Below are 19,768 nucleotides of genomic sequence, written 5' to 3'. Positions count from 1 at the left end.
TGTAAGTTTGGGACAATATAACAGACTGAAACATTAAAAAAAAAGTTTATTATTTTATTACCTCCACTGCATCCTTTAGGTGTCCGGCCAACAAGAAAAATGCTGCAGAATGTTCAAAACGTTGTTTGCCAAGCAAAGAAAAAGCATTCTTTAATGCTGCTTTACGCCATCTATCCTCAGTAAAGTTGTTTCCAAAAAACTGTGTCATTTTAGTATCTTTTTGGGACCTGCATATTGAACATAATTGATAAAAATCTTACATATTTTAATAGATACATTACAACTCTTATTTGTCTCAGATGTCAGTAGAACTCTACACAGATCTTTTCATTAGGAAATACAGAGGCTCTCAGCCACACTGGGAGCTTCATATTTTAAAGTAACAAAAACTTTAGTATACAAAAACTAATGGTATTTTCAGCTAAGCAGATACAAATATAAAAAGCTCATTTTTCTCAGGTGAGTTCTCAAGAGTAAGTGACAATGCATACTACTTTTAAAAAGTTGGCAATGTTGATTATATTACAAAATGCCAGTTTGAAAGAGACATAATTCAGACCTCTGAACTTAGAAGTAAAATTTGTAACAAACTTTTCAAAAATATAACATGCCATTCCATACAATACACTGACAGTCCTTCAGAACCAAGAATTAAGCAGTGATTGCAATTACAGTAGATTTGAGACTAAAACTTGAAGTATGTACCTTCAGAAACAGCAACCGAATTACCTCAGTAAATGCAAGAACTACTGGTTAAATCTAGTGATTAATTTAAAAATTGAATCTCAGGTTAAAATGGTAGAATTTGTGCTTCTTTTGGATTACCACCAAATGCAATTTTTCTCCCAAAATTATACCAGACATTATGAAATTCCATGTAAGAGCTTGCATGTCTCCTACCTGTATAATCCCCAGATCACAGCCTTCTTTTTCATTGCAAGGTAAAAAATAGCTGCGTCAAGTGGATCATTGTTTCGCTGAAAAGCTGCTTTAGCCACCTGTGAAGACAGTTCAACAGCAAAAACCAATCAAAACGTAAATGACTCACAGTATTTCTGAGATTCTTGTTGCTTCTGGTATCCCATGCCCCAAAGTGCTTGGGAGGTCTCTTTAATACAGGATCTTTCCTCTCACTCTAAGTCTAACATAAGAATGCATGAAGATACCACAGCTTCAATCCCTCATTTCTGTTTGGTATTATTTAGCTAATGCTTTTCCAGTTCTAGAAGCTTTTTGGCAGATTTAATGGGAATGCCTACATCTGAAATCATAACAAAATTAATTCATTAGTTGCTCTGGTAATCAAAGGACAGATGGAGTCTTGAAGAACAGGCTGGGACTAGTCACAACAGGAGAAGTTGTTTACAGGAGATTACTTTTGGAGGTTGGAAAGGAAAAAGGGGTAAGTGGCTGCAAGACTAGTCCAAGACCCATGTAAGGTAACCTTAAATGCAGGCCCAGAATATTTGGAATTTCTTAATTGCAAGGCAGGTAAGTTTCATAAAGTGATAATTAATTACTTTTACTTTTCAATCTTCAGCAGAGAGATCCATTTTAGCACTTGGTGCTTTGTAGTCAAAGTATCTTGTGCATGTCATTTTCTAGCTCAATGCACCTGCCATTTCCAAGAGCTTAAAACAAGTGATAATGAGGCTAGGCTTACTGCTGCACCTATGATGATTAAAATACATACAAAAAAACCCAAATCCAAGCTAAAATATAACAATAGAAGGGTTTGTTATCATTAAAATGTATTGGTTTGCGAACAGATGTACAGTATCTTCGTAGAAACCTATCAGAAGTGGGGTAAAAGGAGAATCTTCTTTGTAACTGGTTTCCTATTTTTGCTATAAAAAAACCCTACATGCTTCATCTGCATATTGAGCATCCACAATAAGCAATGTACACTGCCACCTTTAAAATGGGAGTATTTAAAAGCCCAAGATGTACTTCACACTGGAATCTGAAGCCTCAAGTACTACAAAAACATCAAACACCTAAGTTCGTATTCATACCATAAACCAAGTGTACAAAAAAATACAGCACAAGACATTCAGAAACACTGAACATATCTGAAAATTTAAAACACATAAATAGAAGGTAAACACCAGAGGACAGGTGCTTGAAAAAAGTCTGGCAATTTTGTTTCAGAATGTTATGTTTACCTTTTCTATGCATTTCCGTAGGCTATGGATATTTCGAACCCACCATCCTATACCCATAGCTCTGAGTTCTGACCACGATGGATCTCCTTTCTGCACTGCAGGGAGCATGCTCAATAGTTCTTCTTCTGCTACTGAATGAAATGCCCAGGCAAAATGACTAGTAGATAAGCCTATGTAATAAGCCATTAAAAAAAAAAAAAAAAAAAAAAAAAAAAAAAGAAGAAGAAGAAAGATTCACTAATAAAATAATCCAGAATCTTAAGTCAAAGAGGTGGGAAAGGGAGAAGGGAAGAAGGTAGAAATCCAAAACAAACACTTTGAAATGCATTTCTGGTAAGCCAATAGAAATTTAAGAATATTTGTAAGCACTGCATACCAAATATTAAAGAAAGCTCACTGCGTTGAAAGCATTTTTCACCTGCAAATTCTTTATGTAAGCTTGCAAGGAACAGTTACTGACTGAAGCTCAAAATACACTTATAGTGGGTGGCGTTAAGATTAGCCATGATGAAGTGCAACATACTGATTAAACTTTTCAAAGTTTTGAAAGGTAGGTTCACTATTTTGACTTAGATTAAAACATGCAAAGTTTCAGATAATCACAGTAGGAAACAGGTTTGAGGATAGAGATACAGAAAAAAACTGGAAAAAATGAAAAAAACACATAAGGAAGACAGCAATTACTAAGCAGCAGCACAGCCAGCTATAGATAATTGCAATTCTAGTTAGGGCCAGGAGATGCTTCTTTGCACAGAGGTGCACTCAGCTGCAGCTCTACAGATCCCTTGGAGGCACTTCTTACTCTCACCAATCTCTGAGCCCACCAGAAGCACAAGTATCTCAACTAGAAGTATTCCATCAGACAGCTAACTCAGCAGGGCTCTGCTGCGGCAGTCAGAGCAAATTCTTATCTGTGATGCAGCTGAGGGGTGCATGACTGTCATGATGACTAATGAAAGGGTAACAAAGCAATCACAACCAGCCCTTCAGATTTGACTAGGCCTAATCAATCCAAATCTAATGTAATCCATCCCTTTTGTCATCTGCAGTATCAGGTTGGAACTACTTAAAACTATACCAAAGAAAACTATTTGAAATAGTTCATTGGGTAATTACAGTAAGCATATGAAAAAACATTTCACTCTTGAGTAGACTGTATGAGATTTTTTTCCCAAATATGCACTAAAAAACTGAGTAAACACATACTATATTTCCTACTGCATTACTCCTGCAGAAGGTTATTGAAACAACGTGGTCCTAGAAATACAGAAAAGCCAGATCTTTTGGGGAAATACAAAAAAACTAAAAGTAAAAAAGTGTTTTAAAAAAATCACTTTTAGTTCCAAGACCTGTACCTAAAATACAACAGACATTTTCTGCTTTGGCATACATTCATATTGAACAATTAAAAAAAACCAAAAAAACAAAAAACCAAAACACAAAAAACCCCAACACAATAATTCATTGATTCTGCAGAGGCATGTCAACAGCACAGTGATCATATGTACAGCTACATCACAAAGATTCACCTCATCTAAAAAAACCTATCAGTTACCTTGGTGAAGCAGTTGAGCTCGATGTACAGGAGGAAGTGAAGTTGTTAGAAATGTATGAAGCCGAACAGCCAATAAAAATTTTAAACCACATTCATCAAGAGTTTCTCCACCTGGAATTAAATATTTTTATATGCACTTCAAATAAACTACTAGAAGTAGCTATTGGGTGTTTTAACAGAAGAAATATTTTACTGTTCTGTGATTACTAAGTAAGGCTTTAAATTCATACATATAATAGCTTAATCCATAATTCTTCCCTTTAAGGAAAGGGAAAGAAGAAAATTTCAAATACAAGTTTTCAAGTTATTTGTTCTTAATGCAAGAAAAAGTGTTATCATATAAAAAAAATTCCATAATCGTTTATCAGTTTCTCTACATATTGCAACAAATACTGGCCATTAAGAAAGCTGTCTCTAAAAATGAATTAGAAACAATTATGGTACGTGGACTGACAGACTAACACTGGCGTTAACAGTTAGCAATACAAAATCTGATTTTATCAAAGTCTGAAGTCTTGAAACTTTAGTTAAAACAGTAAATGCAACGGCACAGTAAATTATACCAGCTACACTATGAAACTATGAAGTCTTTTCACAGGTCACAAAAATACTCCAAAATAGGAAAAACTCCCAAAAAAGGTTGTGAAGCATAGCAGTATGTTTAACTGGGAAGAGACATCTTACCCTGATTTCTGTCTCTGCTTTCTCCTATGTCAGTACTGGTAGTAGCAATTGTATCTGCCAAGGCCATCAACGACATTTGCTCCATCCTAGTCAGACCTGGCAAGCTTGAATGAAGCAAGTGACAAGAAAGAACCTGAGCATGCTCTGGTCCAAAGTAAGTTGGGCTGTACTGAGAAAGATCAATGACTTTTGGTTTCGAACTGTCTTCATCTGCATCAAATGTAACAAGTTCATCTGTACTTATAACAGTATTTTGAAAGAGATCTTCATAATTCTCATTGGGTGTATCTTTTTTACTTTGACTATTCTGATTATTAGACTTCTCTGAACAGGAATGAGATAAATCATCATCCGCAGCAAGTAGAGCATGCAAAGGCAACGGTGGAACAGAGTCTATTTCAATATAGTCTGTGGTCTCAGTTTTGCTGAATGTTTTGGGATCTCTTGCAGTACTTCCACTAGCACTGATGGTCAGAGATCTAAGCCTCTTATCATGATTAGGTTCAGATTCATTTACAGCAACAACTTCTCCAGCAATGCACTTCACCAAATGGGACAGAATGGCTTTTGCTCTACGTACTTTACCAAGATCCATGAGTTCCAACAGTTGATATGGATGGTACTGAGGTAAAGTGGGAGACAATGTATGAGCTGCTTCAAAAAGACCAGAATCTTCCATTTCCAGAGACAGATCACAGGCAGATCTTTTCCCACTAAGTTTCTGTGCAAGGCTGGTCATAGATCTGGTCAAGGTTCGCTTTGGTGGATGCAGAGCTGAGGCAGCTGATTGGCTTTGTTTCATTAAGCTAGTTATACACGGCATACTTCCGCAGTCTGTACTAACTAGTTCCTGCTTGGAAGAAGATTGCCACTGGGAGTAAACATGCATTTCACAATCCATTCCAACTACAAGAATGCCATCACGCACCCAAGACAAGGAGACTGGAAAAGGAGGTGACCCCTCTACAGATGAAACCAAGTCAACACAACGCAGCAGAACGAACCCAGAAAGGGTTGTAGCCTTCATACTGCCACTGTGAGAGACTGCTAAAATCTCCTTATCATTTTGTTCTTGCACTTTCCCAGACACCTGGCCAAACATATAAAGTTTTGACCCAATTCCCACTGTTAGAATATGTGAACCATCTTCTCTAGACATCCAATCTAAGCGTACCAAGTGCTTAGCGTTGGGCATAACATTTCCACCATGAGACAGAGAAACATCTTGTTGGTTATATGCCATTAAATTACTATCAATACTAACACCAGAGTCTAACGTGGTGCCTATCTCATCTAAATGAAGAGTCTGTTCTAGAATCCAAGAAGAACCCCCTGTAGATTCACATTCAAAAATACTAACATGCATTATAAATTCTTGAGAAAGACTACTATTTTTAGATGTTACCTGCTTGTACGCTACTGCTAATCTGTTTGTGTGTGCACAGCTAACTTCAGTTGGCCTTCCTGGAACATTAATAGCACTACTACTAAGAAGTCCATCCTCAATCAATAATGGCCACTCTTCCCATACATATGTAACATCACTGTGTGCGTTATATCCTGGCATGGAAGAAGCTGATGATTCAGTGGTAACTCTACATCTCCAGAATCGAACTTTCCCATCAGAACACGAAGTGGCCAGCAGATATGGTGCACGACAAACAGGATATATGGAAGAAGAACTTAGATGACCTAAAATTAAATAAAATACACTTTTACTTAGGGCAATATTAAAAAGCAAGTAAAAGAGTAAAGACATTTTACTATTTTGAAACAAAAAAAAATATTGTCACTTCCTCACAAAGAGGGTTGTTTGCAGGTCCTCACAAAAGGAGACAACATAAAAATACTATGAAACTGTTTTATCCTTTGTTTCCATTTCATACTCTAGAGAGGAGTCAAATTATACGACTTAAACCTGAATATTTATATCTATCATCTCTTTCATCAAACAAACATTTCCCATTCAGAAATCTAAAAATCTTTATAAAATATTTTGGAAAGACTGCTGATAGAAGCCTTAAAATTCAAGTACAGATACTATGAAAAAATTCATGAATGGCTACAAAAGCAAATTTGTGTTTCTAAAACACATTTTATTGCAAGAATCTGGAATTCAGTAAATATTATACCTTATAAAAAACAAAAGCTCTTAATGTTAACTCCAAGATGGAGATATAAACTCAGGAGAGCAAGTTTTAAAAAACCTTTTGAATCTACCTAATTTGTTTAAATTTTAACAAGTATCAAACTTCTTATTATTTTGTTTCTATTTTAAGACCAAAGTCAGAAAAGAAAAGATTCCTTATTTGATTCTTTAAAAAATAGATTACAAACCTGCTGATGGCTTTACACTTATTATCTCTACTCCTTCTGGTAAATTCAACTCTTGACTATACACCATTTTGGAAGACAGACTAAGCCAGCTGGTGCTCTGAAGGTTTGCTCTACAGGCTTGGTATTTTTGAGTGAAAGGTGATTGGATCTTCTCTGGATCTGGTGAAGAATGCAATTTTTCTGTTTGTGTTGCTGCTTCAGGTGGATTTGAATCTATTTTTTCACCTAAAAAAGTTTGCATTGTTAATTTAGAAAAGTCAATTATGTCTTTTAAAGTAAGAAGTAATTTTACTCACCTTAAAAGTTCCAAAAAGACAGCTAAAACATGACTTAAAATTTTACTTTCATTTTAATGAAATGTGTTCCCACATTCAGATTTAAGGAGAAATGCTAGCACACCACAGATGGAAAACTTCTGAAATTCTAGAACTGCTGAGAAGTTAAAGCTTAAACTTTTCAGAATTAAAAGAAAATCAAACTATAACCAGAAAGACCAAAACTGCAGAACAAAGAGGTATGTATGTGGTTATATATGGAAAATAATGCTTCATGAAGCACAAAATAGCCGAGCTAGAGAAAAATAAATTAAGATCTCCATGTCTTACCTTACAAATTGTGGAAAACTATTTTTTCAGAAATGTTTTGTTAATATTTGCTTAAAATGTAGGATCTTTGAGATTATATGACACAAATGCTTCATTATTAGGGTTTTTTTTTTTTAACAAAACTCAACAACTGAAATATAAATTTGATGTGTTCTGGAACATGAAAATTGCCAACAGGTTGGCTGAAAAGCCTTATCAGTAACGTCATCATCATATAAGCAGATCAGAAAATTTTCATCTTTAGTCTTCTCATCAACTTATAAACTAATTGCAATAAAGTAACTGAAGAAATTCTGCCTTTGAAAGCAAGAGTAAGACAACTAGCAGTTTGGTTTAAGTGACAGGAATGTTGTAAGAGATTCCTTTGTTATGTGGTGAATGCCAGGTTTACACTTTCTTAAAATCTTTAAATGTTAACAGAAAACTACTGAAGTATATCATAGGTTACTTTAAAAGTTTAATAGTTTTATGGTAGTTTGCTAGTCTGAAAGAGAACCAGCAGCTTTCAGAACTTCAAAACTATTCATAATTGTAAAAGTATCTCTGAAGTTTAGGTGCTTCAGACTACAGTCCTATTTAGAACATGTGTAAACGCAAATTGCAGAACAAAAACTTCTGAGAAGCAAAAGATCTGAACTTGTAGGCCTTATTAAAACCAGATAAATGTATTTGCCCTTAGAATGCAGAAATTATACCAAACTTTGAGCTCAGGCTGAACTCAAAAGCTTCAGCATTCTGAAGATTAATAAGTAATCAAGAAAGAATAGGCTGTGATGAAAGCTTGTAATCGAAGAATCACAGATTCTTTTCAAAATGCTGAAATACAATTTAGAACAGGCTGAATAGACAATATATTCATCAGATAGTGACTTTTCTTAAAACAGAAAACTATAAGGAAGAGGGCTTACCTACTGAAACAGGAATTGACTTCAAATGTAAATGCCACATATGTAGTAATGAATGGTTCTGAGCATACTCTATTACTATTAAGTAGAATTTTTCAGAGAATCCATTCTGCTGATTTCCTGATGAAATTCAGAACAGGAAGATCTTAGAAGTTATTCACCTGAAAGCAGAACTAAATTTTGCTAGCCTGAAAATAATCATATTATCATGAACTCATACTGAAATGCAATGGTATGACTGCATCCAACTCTGCTACATTAGTTTTCTCAGTGTTTTATCACAAGCAATAACCACTACAATTACAGGTACTCACATGAAGAACTGTCAATGTTTTCTTTTAGAAAGAACAACATATCTGCCTGAATTGACTATATTTAGGGTTAAATCACAGAACTTACTTTTAGCTCTACACCTTTGTCTTTTACATGTTTGTCCCTTAGATGCCTGTTACGGGCAACTGTAACTGTTAAAACCTTGAGGTAGATAGAGGTTTGTCCTTTAATGTATAAAAAGTATACAAACTACATCCAGAGAAGAAATGCCATTTCAACAGATGGGAAGTTACAGCCTGCTCTAATGAACAGGCTCATTGATCACAACCCAGCAGACCAACTACATAGCCTGGAATGCACAAGCAGTACACTGTTTCTTCCTAAGAAATTATCCGCTATAGGTCCACCCCAAGAAAAGACAACATGAGTTGCAATAATCAGTAGAAGCCCATTTCTGGAGCATGCACCAAGCCATTCTCCTTCCTCAGCACCAAAGTAAACCCATTATGGCCAAGGAGGAATAGTTGTTTAGTGGCCATCTTCCCTCCATGATTCTTTCAACCCTTCTTTAGGTGTGCATCTACATAAAACACCATCATGAATAAGATGTATTTGCCCCGTGGGTTTGACATTGGGTTGCTTATGGTACTGTAGAAAAAACACAATTTCGTATGTTCCTTTTTTAAAAACAATGCGAGTTGAATACTTATATGCTTTATTAAAGAGGAAAGAGTGGGAGCTTTTAAAACTAAAAAGCTTTAAAGTACTAGAAAATATTTTCAAATTACAAAGTATGCAAATGATACACTTCTAATTTAAAAGTTTTTCAAAGGGTCCATTTAGCTCAAGTTCTTACATGGAACAATCCACAGAGACCTTCAGAACACATGCATATATAAACTGTTGTCCTTTTCTAAGATCAAATAGCTTCCATAGTTCTCTTAAAGCCCTCTCTGTATATCATACTCAAGATGCAAACATGACAAATTTACACTGGAGTTACACTTCTTTCTGTTCTCTATTTTGTTCCTAATTTTCAACATCCTGTTTGCACTTTTTTACTTTCACTGAGAATTGAGTTGACATTTTCATTATGTCCATTACTCCAAATCTCTTTCTGGACTAGAAATAGCTAATTCAGAATTGATCACTATGTATATACAGTTCAGGTAATACTTCCCTAGATGTCTCCCTTTTAACAAAAACAAATGTTGAGTACCAAGTTCTTATGCAACATTTTGACACTGTTCCACAGTTCTGCTTCCTTTTATTCAGCATTACTTGTTATCACAAACTTTACTCTGACCCTTTTTTTTCCCACATTATTTCACTGGAACAGAGCAAAACAAAGCTGAGATGCCTGCAACACAACCACTGACTCACTTCAAGGAAAACTGATCATTTATTCCACAGTAATTCATATCTGACCTACAAATCCATACACGACTCACAGTATTGTGTTTTACAGTTCGGTTGGGGGGGGATTTGTTTGACCTGTAATTTATTATACCGCACAAGGACTGAGGAATGGTATTTAGCTGATGTAAAGGATGAACATTCACCATGAAAGAATGCAATAAGCTTTGTCTGTGTCATACCCTACAGTTACAGGCTCTACATTTAAAACCCTTTGCATACATGTAAGAAAGGTACCAGCAAAATACACTACAGGATGGGTATCTCATGATTTAAGCTACTTTATCAAAAATTTGGTTGCACACTACTCTTAAAGGAAGTGAAACACCTGTGAGTTTCATTAGACTAGGTTTTCTTCTTTGGTATATAAAGATCTCAAATCAGGTAAGGGGTTTGACCTTAAAAAGCTAAGATGTATAAAACAAGTTCCATTTCCTCTGTGGAATGAAAAATATACTTTGTCTTCAATGTTCTATGAAAAGAATTACTTACCACAATCTGATAAATTATTCTTCTTTTCAGGTACTTCCTTCTCCTGGTGATGTAAAATGAACTCTTCTTGAAAAACATGCAATAACTGCGTTTTCCTGCCATGCTATGAAAGTAAAAACACACAACAAGAGAACATCATGGAGTGTACTGTTTAAGATTGCTCTCGAACATGGCAGCTTTTAACTTGATAAATCATACACGTCAATGAAAGATTTCTCAAGAAAACATACCTTCATTATTCAGAGCCTTCTAATTTACAGGTACTATGAAACCAAACGCAGGTGTATGTCAAAATCAAACTTTACATACCTTATCTTTTCCTGATGCAGAGCTACAGGTATAGCATTTATTATTATAACTTTTTAAACAAGTTAATTATGGTATAAAATGAGTATGGGGGGCAGGGGGGAAAGAAACTTACAAGCTCTGTGATAGCATCCAGTTCAATGATACATCCTGGGCGAGCCGTAGATTGCTGACTTATGATGTTAAAAACTTCACCAACATACTTCTGTTTAAAAAGAGTCAGGAGGGTGGTCTTGTTAACTCAGTTTTGTGCATTGCTGCGGCACAGCCTTCGAGGTAGGTGCAATACCACTAAGCAAGTATTAACTGAAGTATTAAAAATACACTGATTACAATCCACCAAGAACACAGGTAACATTCCCAGTTTTATCAAGAGCCGCATTGCTTTCGATGGCTGAAAGATGATGAGAACATTTGGAAAGACTCACATTCAGCCGTTTACTGTCCCTTCCCCAAGCTGCATTGTCTTCTCAACTTTTCCTTAGGATGGACAATGCACACACACAGTTTGTTGCTGTTATTACTCCTTGTAGTGCAAAGGTTTCAGAGGTACTTCCCAACCATTGACCTGCCTCAATATGCAGAGTTTGAGATTAAATGGAATGCAGTATGGCTACAATGCTAAAAATCTTTACCATATCTGTTTTTACAAGCCAAACTAAACTATCATAACCTGCAAAATCCTCAGCAATCAGCTTAGTTGCCAGCAAGTCTAAAACTAGTGCTACTGAATGAAGTTCCAACCTTCAGCCTTTTACTTACAGAAATTTCTGGATTGGAGAGCTCACACAAAAGTTTCTTAGCATCTATTACAGCTTGATATAATCTCAGATGCAGTCCATCACTAGCCACAAAGCAGGCACTTGGAGAATTACAGTATGCACCTGAAAAAATGAGAATGCAAGAAGTGCTAAAAACATTCAAACACCAACTTGCTCTCTTCTTTTTTTGGCAAAAGGCAATTTTGAAGTTATGAAAGAAAGCAATACAGCATAAGAAAAATTCTCTCTTCCTAGTTTATGTTCACGAGCAAAAACTACGAAGTTTAATGCTGCACTCGGCAAGCAAGTCAAAGTATAGGAAAGGAATTAAAAATCCCATTTACAAACCACAGCAAAATCTGCCTGTGCTTTTGAAGTGTTCAACATGCTCTGTAGTATGCACTAACATCCAAGTAATTTATTGCCTTAGCTTCTAAAATACCAAACACATAAACGAAGGCAGAAGAACACAGGAATTCTTCACACTGGAATAAATAATTTCCAAGTAGCAGCTTGGAAATCTGTGAAATAAAGGACTCATGCTTAAAACTTTCCAATGCATTAAAATACATCTAAATTATCTATTTAACGGCATTATTACATTACATTACTTTTATTCCAGAACACTTCACAAATCAGAAAATTAAACTCACCAAGGCAATAGCTGGGTATAAGTGTGGGCAGCCATGCAACATTAGAAAAAGCTGAAACATGGAGAGAATTGATCCGGGCAAGTTCAGAAACTCCACCAGAAAAGGACAGAGGCCCAACCGGGTCAACTCGCCAAAGAATAAGTTCACTGTAAACCACATTGGGATCCTGAGATGTTACATTTGCATTGCCTCTACTCTGAGGTCTTACTGGTGACTCATGAGACTTTAAAGAATCATTTGCCTGTTCTGCATTCTCAACATCTGGTGAAATTAGAGCATTGTGATGTGAGGTTGTAAGCAGCAGTGGTAATACTGAGTGGCAAGCCAAGTCATTCAGATGAAAACGGTGACCACAATATCTCGATTTATGCGAAATACTGAGTACAGTTGAAAAAGCAGATTCCTCGGCAAAACTCACTAGCCACTGGTTCAATGACCCATCTGCATGTTTGGAAATCATCATAACATTAGGCGTGAAGATACTTAGTTTTAAACTGTTGGTTGATTTACTGTGTCCAGAAGAGATAAGCATAGATGAGGATCGTGTGAGGCCAGGAGGCTTTTGTTTGCCTTGTTGAATAGCTAAGTCAACATTTTTGGTACAAGCGTACATCACTATACTTCTGCAAAGGGAGTTTGCATCACCCGTTGGAAATGCAACAGGAATTCTTGAGACAAACGACACCTGGAATTTTTTGAAAGGGGAAAAAAAGTAAAGTTATTTTCTCACCATACTTCTCACTGACTAACAATGCATAACCCAGAAAAAATAAAAGTACCTGCACCTGGCGAAACATGCCAGGCTGGTATTCATCTAGCCAGTCCACATGCCATACCAGTAGTGAACCATCCATAGGATGTATACTGAATAGCATGTCAGCATTTTTACTCCATTCAGAAAGTAGTACTTCAATTTCATGATCAATAATAGCAGAAGATAAAGGAACAAGGCTTGAATTTGGAGTAGTTTTTTCATCCCCCGATTCCTTCTTTTCTTGACTTCCTTTTTGTTCATCTCCATTTTCATCAACCTCTAGAACACATAGAGATATATATTTATTATATTCAAAAGCAGAAGTATAACAAGCAGTGTTACTGGAGCACCTTTCAGGCCTTTTATAAGCCACTCATATAAGCACAAATTTAAAATAATGAAAGTTTTAACCAGAAATCCTCTAGTGGACCTAAATAACTAAAAAAACAAAGTAGTTTATATTGTACCTTAATTTGAAATACTTTTTTTTTTCCCATTTTATATAAATTTTTGCATGCATAGGTAGAACAAAAGCAGTCACCTCCAAACTCTATATATTTAAATTACTGTACTATATTATAGAATAAAGATATTTAAATTAGGTGCACATTGGTATTAAAAAAGTTCTTTCTAAGGTTGCACTTCCTTCCTTAAAAATGTTAAAAGTACACATTTTCAGGCAAAGGCCTCCAGGTCAGCCTGGAGTTTTATATAAATAACAGTTTTCAGCACAAATAATTCAGTCTCTGAAACAACCATAAACAAATTCAGAATTTCTAGATACAGATTTTTAAATGTCACTTAGGTATTTTCAGCATAAGGGAAGGAAATGCATAGAAATGCTACTGTAATCTGTCCATATCCTTACACGAGAAGTTGCCCATCTCTTCACCTGAAAGAAAACTACAAATTACTTCATAAAATGAAAGCCATTTGTCTATGATAAGACTTCTACCTTCTTCTGATCTGCCATCCATTTGATTAGATTCCTCGGTGTTAGTCTCAGGAGAATGATGTTCAAAACTCTTTTGAAGTTGTTGCAAAAATACTTCCATGGATAAGGTAAAATGAAGTTCTTTATTGTTTAGCCAGTGGACAACAAAAGGTCCACTTTTTTCTTCATTGTCACCAAGACTCAGAGATGTGATAGAAGGCAGTAGAGGAATATCTATAAGAAAAAGATGCTTACATTTTTGAAAACCAAGTAGTTTGGTCAAAAAATAATTTCAGATAAACTGCTTTTAAGCAGAAACCCTACCACGCAAAAATACACTAAGTGTATTGCCACTTGTCATTCCTTCCACCATCATCATCTACCTTCAGTATTAAATTGCTTGACTGCTACTACAAGACATGTTCCACAGGAAGGCTCTTGGGTATGCATTAGGATTACGTATGGCCTTGCACTGTTAACATCTTCATGATGTAACACTGTCTTACAGGTTAATTTACCTTGTCTTTTGCTTCTACATCTCAGTGTGAATCAAATAATTTAAGCATTAATTTCCCAACATTTAGTCTACAATGGAGGTTGCAGTAGGTATACGCTGTAATCAGGGACCACATATGACAGGGGCTTACACCAGCAAAAAAGCAGTACAGTGACCAGCTGAGGTCCCCTGTTAACACCATCACATAAAAGCCAGAATTTGATTCCTGTAGATTCCATTACTATTTTACATTGCCCTATGATGCTACTTGGTGTCCCAAGTGGCTGTGAAAAATAAAGCACTAGTCACAAAGTAAGTGATGGAAGCAAGTACCAGACTGCTGCAGAGTAACATCATCTCAATTAAGCGTGCTAAAAAGCAGCTTAGATTATTTACTGCAATTTCCTCAAATGAGCCATACAGCAACATTGTACAAGTTCAACCTGCATTTAATTCCCACCTAGAAGTCTCCATACAGACTTCTCATTCCCTTCTATTCCCTATTTATGCAGCATTACTTAAATTCCATGCCCTGGGAGACAAAATACTTTTTACACCAGTTCTGGATTTTGATTTTTTTTTCAAAGGCAGTAATGGCTTTGAATTAATTACCCTCCAGCATAGCTTAAGAAAACAATAACCAAGAGCACACAGATAGAAGAAAGGACCATCAGGGCTTACCAGCAATGCAGGGAGGAAATGCAATAGCAGAAGGGGGCAAGAGGACCACAGAGTATTTAATAAATACAGTCTGTCTTCCTAAAAAGGCCAATTAACGCCAGTCTCAAAAATACTGTAATACATTTGGCAAAAACAGAACTTCAGAGGGAAGAATTCTGTTGACCTCTCTTTGGAAGTCAAAGCTACAGCAGATGTGAATAAGAAGGTGAACTAGAAAGATAATTTTCAGATTAGATTATAAATCTATGTACTTCGAATATGTATCAAAAGATCACTAAAGAAATCACTTCGCCCCCCCCTTCTCCTGCCTCAAAACTATCAACTTCTAACTGGTGCTTAGGTCTGGACAAAATCCTTTGTGAATTTCTATTTGCTTCATAAACAACATTCACTCTTTCCAGGAAACTAAGGTCTTAAAATTCAATACATTCTTCTAGATTTGCCTACAGATAATTTTGTCCTAACAACCATTGCTTATTCCTTTCACAGAACTCCACCGAGGCTGAATACCAGTATAAGTAACACTGCAGTATAAAAGAAGGTCTGAAGGATTTTGTTGCTATAAGAAAGTAAGTTTCAAAATTAAACAACAGAACACAAATACAGTAAAAATTAAGAGGACATCTATTCTTGTATATGATAGCATTAATTCTTAAAAAAGTCAAGTGGATGAGAGATAAAGCTGCTTTGGCCTTAGTTTTTATCAAGTACTCTGAATAGTCTAAGGGCAAATTTTCAAGTAAAAGATCATAAACTGATACAAATGAAAGAAAATACAATTAGGTTTTCAGATTAAATTTCATTTTAAAAGGGCAAACTACAAGGTCTACTTAAAGAATATGGTTAGACCAAGGTATTTAAGGACTTGACTGTGAGCGAGGACAGATATTTCTGCAAATTAACATTTAAGATGGGAAAGTTTCATGGAGAACCTCTGAAGTAAGAACAATCCATTACCCTTCAAGCCACCAAGTTAAAGACCAAGTGATGAAACAGACAGTATCAAGATAGATAATATTAATACAGATAATGTAGAAGGAAAAAAGATTAAAAAGACTGAAGACAAGTGTTAGACACCTAGGAAAATCTTTTACCATTCTTTTCCAAAATGTTTTTATTCCCATTCTGTGAATTTGCTGTTGGGCACATTTATATTGCAAAAACTAAAAGCTAAATTAAAGTTTACTTAGTTACTACGTACAAACAAACAAGGAAAGAAGTGCATTAAGATCAGGTAAGAGAAAGACAGTGAAAGATCATGTGCTATGCACATGAAAAGGTTAGCTAGCTCCTTGTGCAATCTTAAGATGCAGAAAAGCAGAGAACTACAAAACTCCAAGATGATCTGGAGAAATCTTCCTCTATGACACTGGGCTGTAACATGTGTAATGACTGGAGGCATTTCCTGTAGAAATAGGATAACATTGATGGTACAGCACAAAACTGCAAAAAGATTCTGATAGGCTTGATGTGATTCTAGTCATATCTTTTAAAAGAACCATGAAACAACACTAAAAAAGGTGAAGATTAATCTTACAGGAAGAAGTGTTTACAGCTTGCTTAGCACAGAAATGGTAATGGAAACCAACAGTTGTTTATAATCATACCAGACACTATACAGCTACAAATATGAATTAATCATGAATGGCTTTAGGTCAAAATTGGCCTTTCAAACAAGGGTAAGCAGGAACAAAAAAACCTAAACTATTTAAAAATACTGTAAGACAGAGCTTAACTAGTTCAAGAAAAGGATTATGTAATATGTTTGTTCATTAAGTCTAGATGCAGGAAATCACATCACAGCAATAAAACCTTAATGAAAGGTCATCAATATTGCACTTCGATTCAGTTTTTCAACGAGGAGACGTGCTTCATTTACAGCAGACACAAACGATTACAGAGACAGAAATATTAGCAAGTATAGGGGATTTTGCTTAATGCCTATCATGATACTGCTTGAGTGCAAGAGATTATTATTAATAAAGTTCATGGTACAAAAGATGAAGGCGTGTTTTGCTTGGTTTAGAGACAGAAGTACAGGGATGTCTGCCTACTTCAGACGCTTAAGTGTCAGGTACTCATTTTAAGAAGCTTGGACACTAATTTATCAGCATGCTCCCAGTATCATACACAATTCCCAGTGAATTTGTAATTCCAGTTACAAATACTTAGCCTTCTGCATCTCAGACCACTGTCAATCTCAGTTAAAAGATGATCAAAAATGAAAGACAGGATTACTGTAGAGAAAATTTATTCAAATAATTCTATGACTGTAGAAAGAAGGTTCTGTCATCCATTAAATGAAACCAACATGCTAGTAATTTTGCATAATCATGTAAACACTGTACAAACACATCTGAGCCAGTCAAGCTTACACAGACAACACAGACCTAAAAGAAATTGTGGCTCACCCTGTAGCAAAGACTTAACACAGTTCTTACCTGTGGCTGGATTGATACTGGCAGCAATATGGAAGTGACAAAGTGCATTCGCATGAGGAGGGATGTTCCTGTGAACTTCGTGGGGGTCTTGCTGATGTGGAGCATATCCAGTATGTGCTACAACAGCACCCGACCTCCTCCTTCCTCGTCGAAAGTGCCTCAGGTTTAACTGCATGAAGAATAAGGTGTCATTTTAATTCCTTTCAAAAAGAAAAAGCAGATTTAAACTGTAAGATGTTTTCTAGATATTAGTAAATGAAATTTTTCAGTTTAAAAGCTACTTTAAACCATTGTTGGAGTTTCTCGGAAAAATTACACTGTGCAGGTTGTGTCTGCAGGAGAGACATACTAGTGCCTTCAGATTCATTTATGAAGGCACATACAGTACCTCAACATAGTAACTGCTTCATATTTCAGTCTCCAGACAATGCTCATGCAGTTTTTATACTTTGACAGAAAATACTATGTGGAACTAACAAAGCAGCAAAATTGAATAATCTCATTTCAGAGACTGTCTCACTCCACATACTGCACAGTTCAAGCCCACTGACCTGTAGATACCTACACAAGCACCAAAAGATACAAGGTGGTATACAATTTGTATTAAGGACTGTATTACGCTCTTGCTATTCCTCTTTACTTGCTATCCTTTGCATCTTACCACAACATGTTCACATAGAATAGTTTTCTCTCCATTTTCATGTAATTGTTATTTCTCTGATGTCTAATGTTGCCTCTTATTTTCAACAGGAACACAGAACCGTCTCCAGCTTCCTTTCCTCTCCCCTCTCTGAATATTTTTTCTTCCTTGTGTTTTGCCTTTCAGCCCACAATGCCCACACATACAGTTTTGTAGGAGATCACTAATGCTTCACCTTCCCCCTGCTTCCCACTGATTAGAAAACACGTGTCTGGTAAGGATCATTTGCCTTACAGATACAGCTTACAAGCACTGTGCTCTACTGGAGGACTACAGCAGAAAGGCAACAAAGGCTACCTTTCTTCCCTCTGTATTATCACTGTCTTTGCAGTTGCAGAAGCCAGAGAACATCTCAGCCTCAGAAGTAACAGTTGAGCCCCTACCATATATTTTAAAGCAGTATCATTAGCGGGTTTCACATAACCTATATACAATATGTGCTCCATACTGTTCCTAGTCCTGTGAACTACATATTGGATTGCACTTTGCTTCAGTCACCAGAGCAAGACAGGCAGTAGTGACATAAGAACAGTGTGTCTTCTAAAGTGGAAGTTCAGTAGGATGGCCATCAGATTAATCTTCCCAAGGAAGATTTCAATTAAATTCACTCTTTTGTAACATTTTATGCATATCTATGGCATAAAGGATTTCAGCTTAATATACCTGTTCAAGCTATTAATTACAATCCTGTCTAAAATTACATGTGTGTGTATATGTGTTCAATATCTCTGTTCAGTTTCACTTCTTACCTCTAAAGCGTTTTGCACTTTCTCCTTACTTGAAGTATTTCTTTTGAAGTTATTTGTGAAGTTCACTGATCCACTCCAATTGTTGTATCCTCCACCATACAACAGACTGTCATTGGGTAACAAAGTCTCTGCCCAGAGACGACAAACATTATCCTTACAGCAAGTCAGGAGTACATTGCAGACAGCACCACTAATGAAAGAAAATTTAAGGCGTGAAGAAGCTGCTTAGCTGCTTACTGTCACATATCAACATAAAGCAACAGTTCCAGTTTTCCTTTATCAGTTTCCAGAATTGCACCAAGTAATTTAAAGACAGTACACAAACAAAAACTCAACAATCCATTCTTAGGAAAACGAATTATGTATGAACTACTTCCTTGTCTATTCAATATCTGAATATGAACTACCGCAAACCTCGTTACACAACTGTGCAACACCAAATCATGGATCTTGATTCTAAATTAAAAACGTAGGCTTTTTCTACTCCAGCTATGACTAATTCTGTGAAGTCCTTCACATAAAAAAAGCACATAAAAAAAACTATTCCGGATACCTGTTCTCAATTCTCCAGATCTTACTGCTATACAGCACTTACAAAATTCTATAGCCAAACCAGAGAAACCACAGTAACACCAGGAATAAAACAGCCAATTTAAAACTACAAACTTTTCTTAATAACTATTCTTTTAAATGCAATTTGTGTTACATATACATTAAAAAAAAATTAACCTAAACTAGGCACTACAAAAACCTATGCAGATCATCCAGTTTCCAGTTCATGTAAGTTTGCAAACTGATTTTAGCTAAGACTTGAAAACTATATGGATCATCTGACTGGACTATACAGCAGTAAACTTCCTC

The 19,768-nt window shown here is 35.9% G+C and overlaps 1 protein-coding gene across 6 annotated transcripts in view; it reads right to left on the bottom strand.

Moving 5' to 3' along the window:
* DMXL1 (Dmx like 1) overlaps window positions 1-19,768 on the bottom strand; it is an 85,231-nt gene that overhangs the window by 39,397 nt on the left and 26,066 nt on the right. For 5 of the 6 annotated variants that reach the window (XR_008744707.1, XM_055790211.1, XM_055790207.1 and 2 more), the window contains exons 8-22: window positions 18,908-19,097; window positions 17,459-17,627; window positions 13,862-14,074; window positions 12,932-13,185; window positions 12,153-12,837; window positions 11,501-11,622; window positions 10,854-10,943; window positions 10,433-10,535; window positions 8,255-8,371; window positions 6,742-6,966; window positions 4,405-6,096; window positions 3,721-3,831; window positions 2,166-2,335; window positions 901-998; window positions 62-227 (exon numbers count right to left, since the gene is read on the bottom strand). Coding sequence is in view for 5 of the 6 variants with exons in the window: in XM_055790211.1 (XP_055646186.1) it covers window positions 62-227; window positions 901-998; window positions 2,166-2,335; window positions 3,721-3,831; window positions 4,405-6,096; window positions 6,742-6,966; window positions 8,255-8,371; window positions 10,433-10,535; window positions 10,854-10,943; window positions 11,501-11,622; window positions 12,153-12,837; window positions 12,932-13,185; window positions 13,862-14,074; window positions 17,459-17,627; window positions 18,908-19,097 (4,405 nt within the window). In the remaining variant the exon portion in view is untranslated. The remainder of the gene's footprint in view (window positions 1-61; window positions 228-900; window positions 999-2,165; window positions 2,336-3,720; window positions 3,832-4,404; window positions 6,097-6,741; window positions 6,967-8,254; window positions 8,372-10,432; window positions 10,536-10,853; window positions 10,944-11,500; window positions 11,623-12,152; window positions 12,838-12,931; window positions 13,186-13,861; window positions 14,075-17,458; window positions 17,628-18,907; window positions 19,098-19,768) is intronic. The other variant, XM_055790208.1, reaches the window with a different exon arrangement.

Source organism: Falco peregrinus, chromosome Z (genome assembly GCF_023634155.1).
Source record: "Falco peregrinus isolate bFalPer1 chromosome Z, bFalPer1.pri, whole genome shotgun sequence".
Lineage (NCBI taxonomy): Eukaryota > Metazoa > Chordata > Aves > Falconiformes > Falconidae > Falco > Falco peregrinus.
This window is presented reverse-complemented; position numbering and strand designations above follow the sequence as displayed.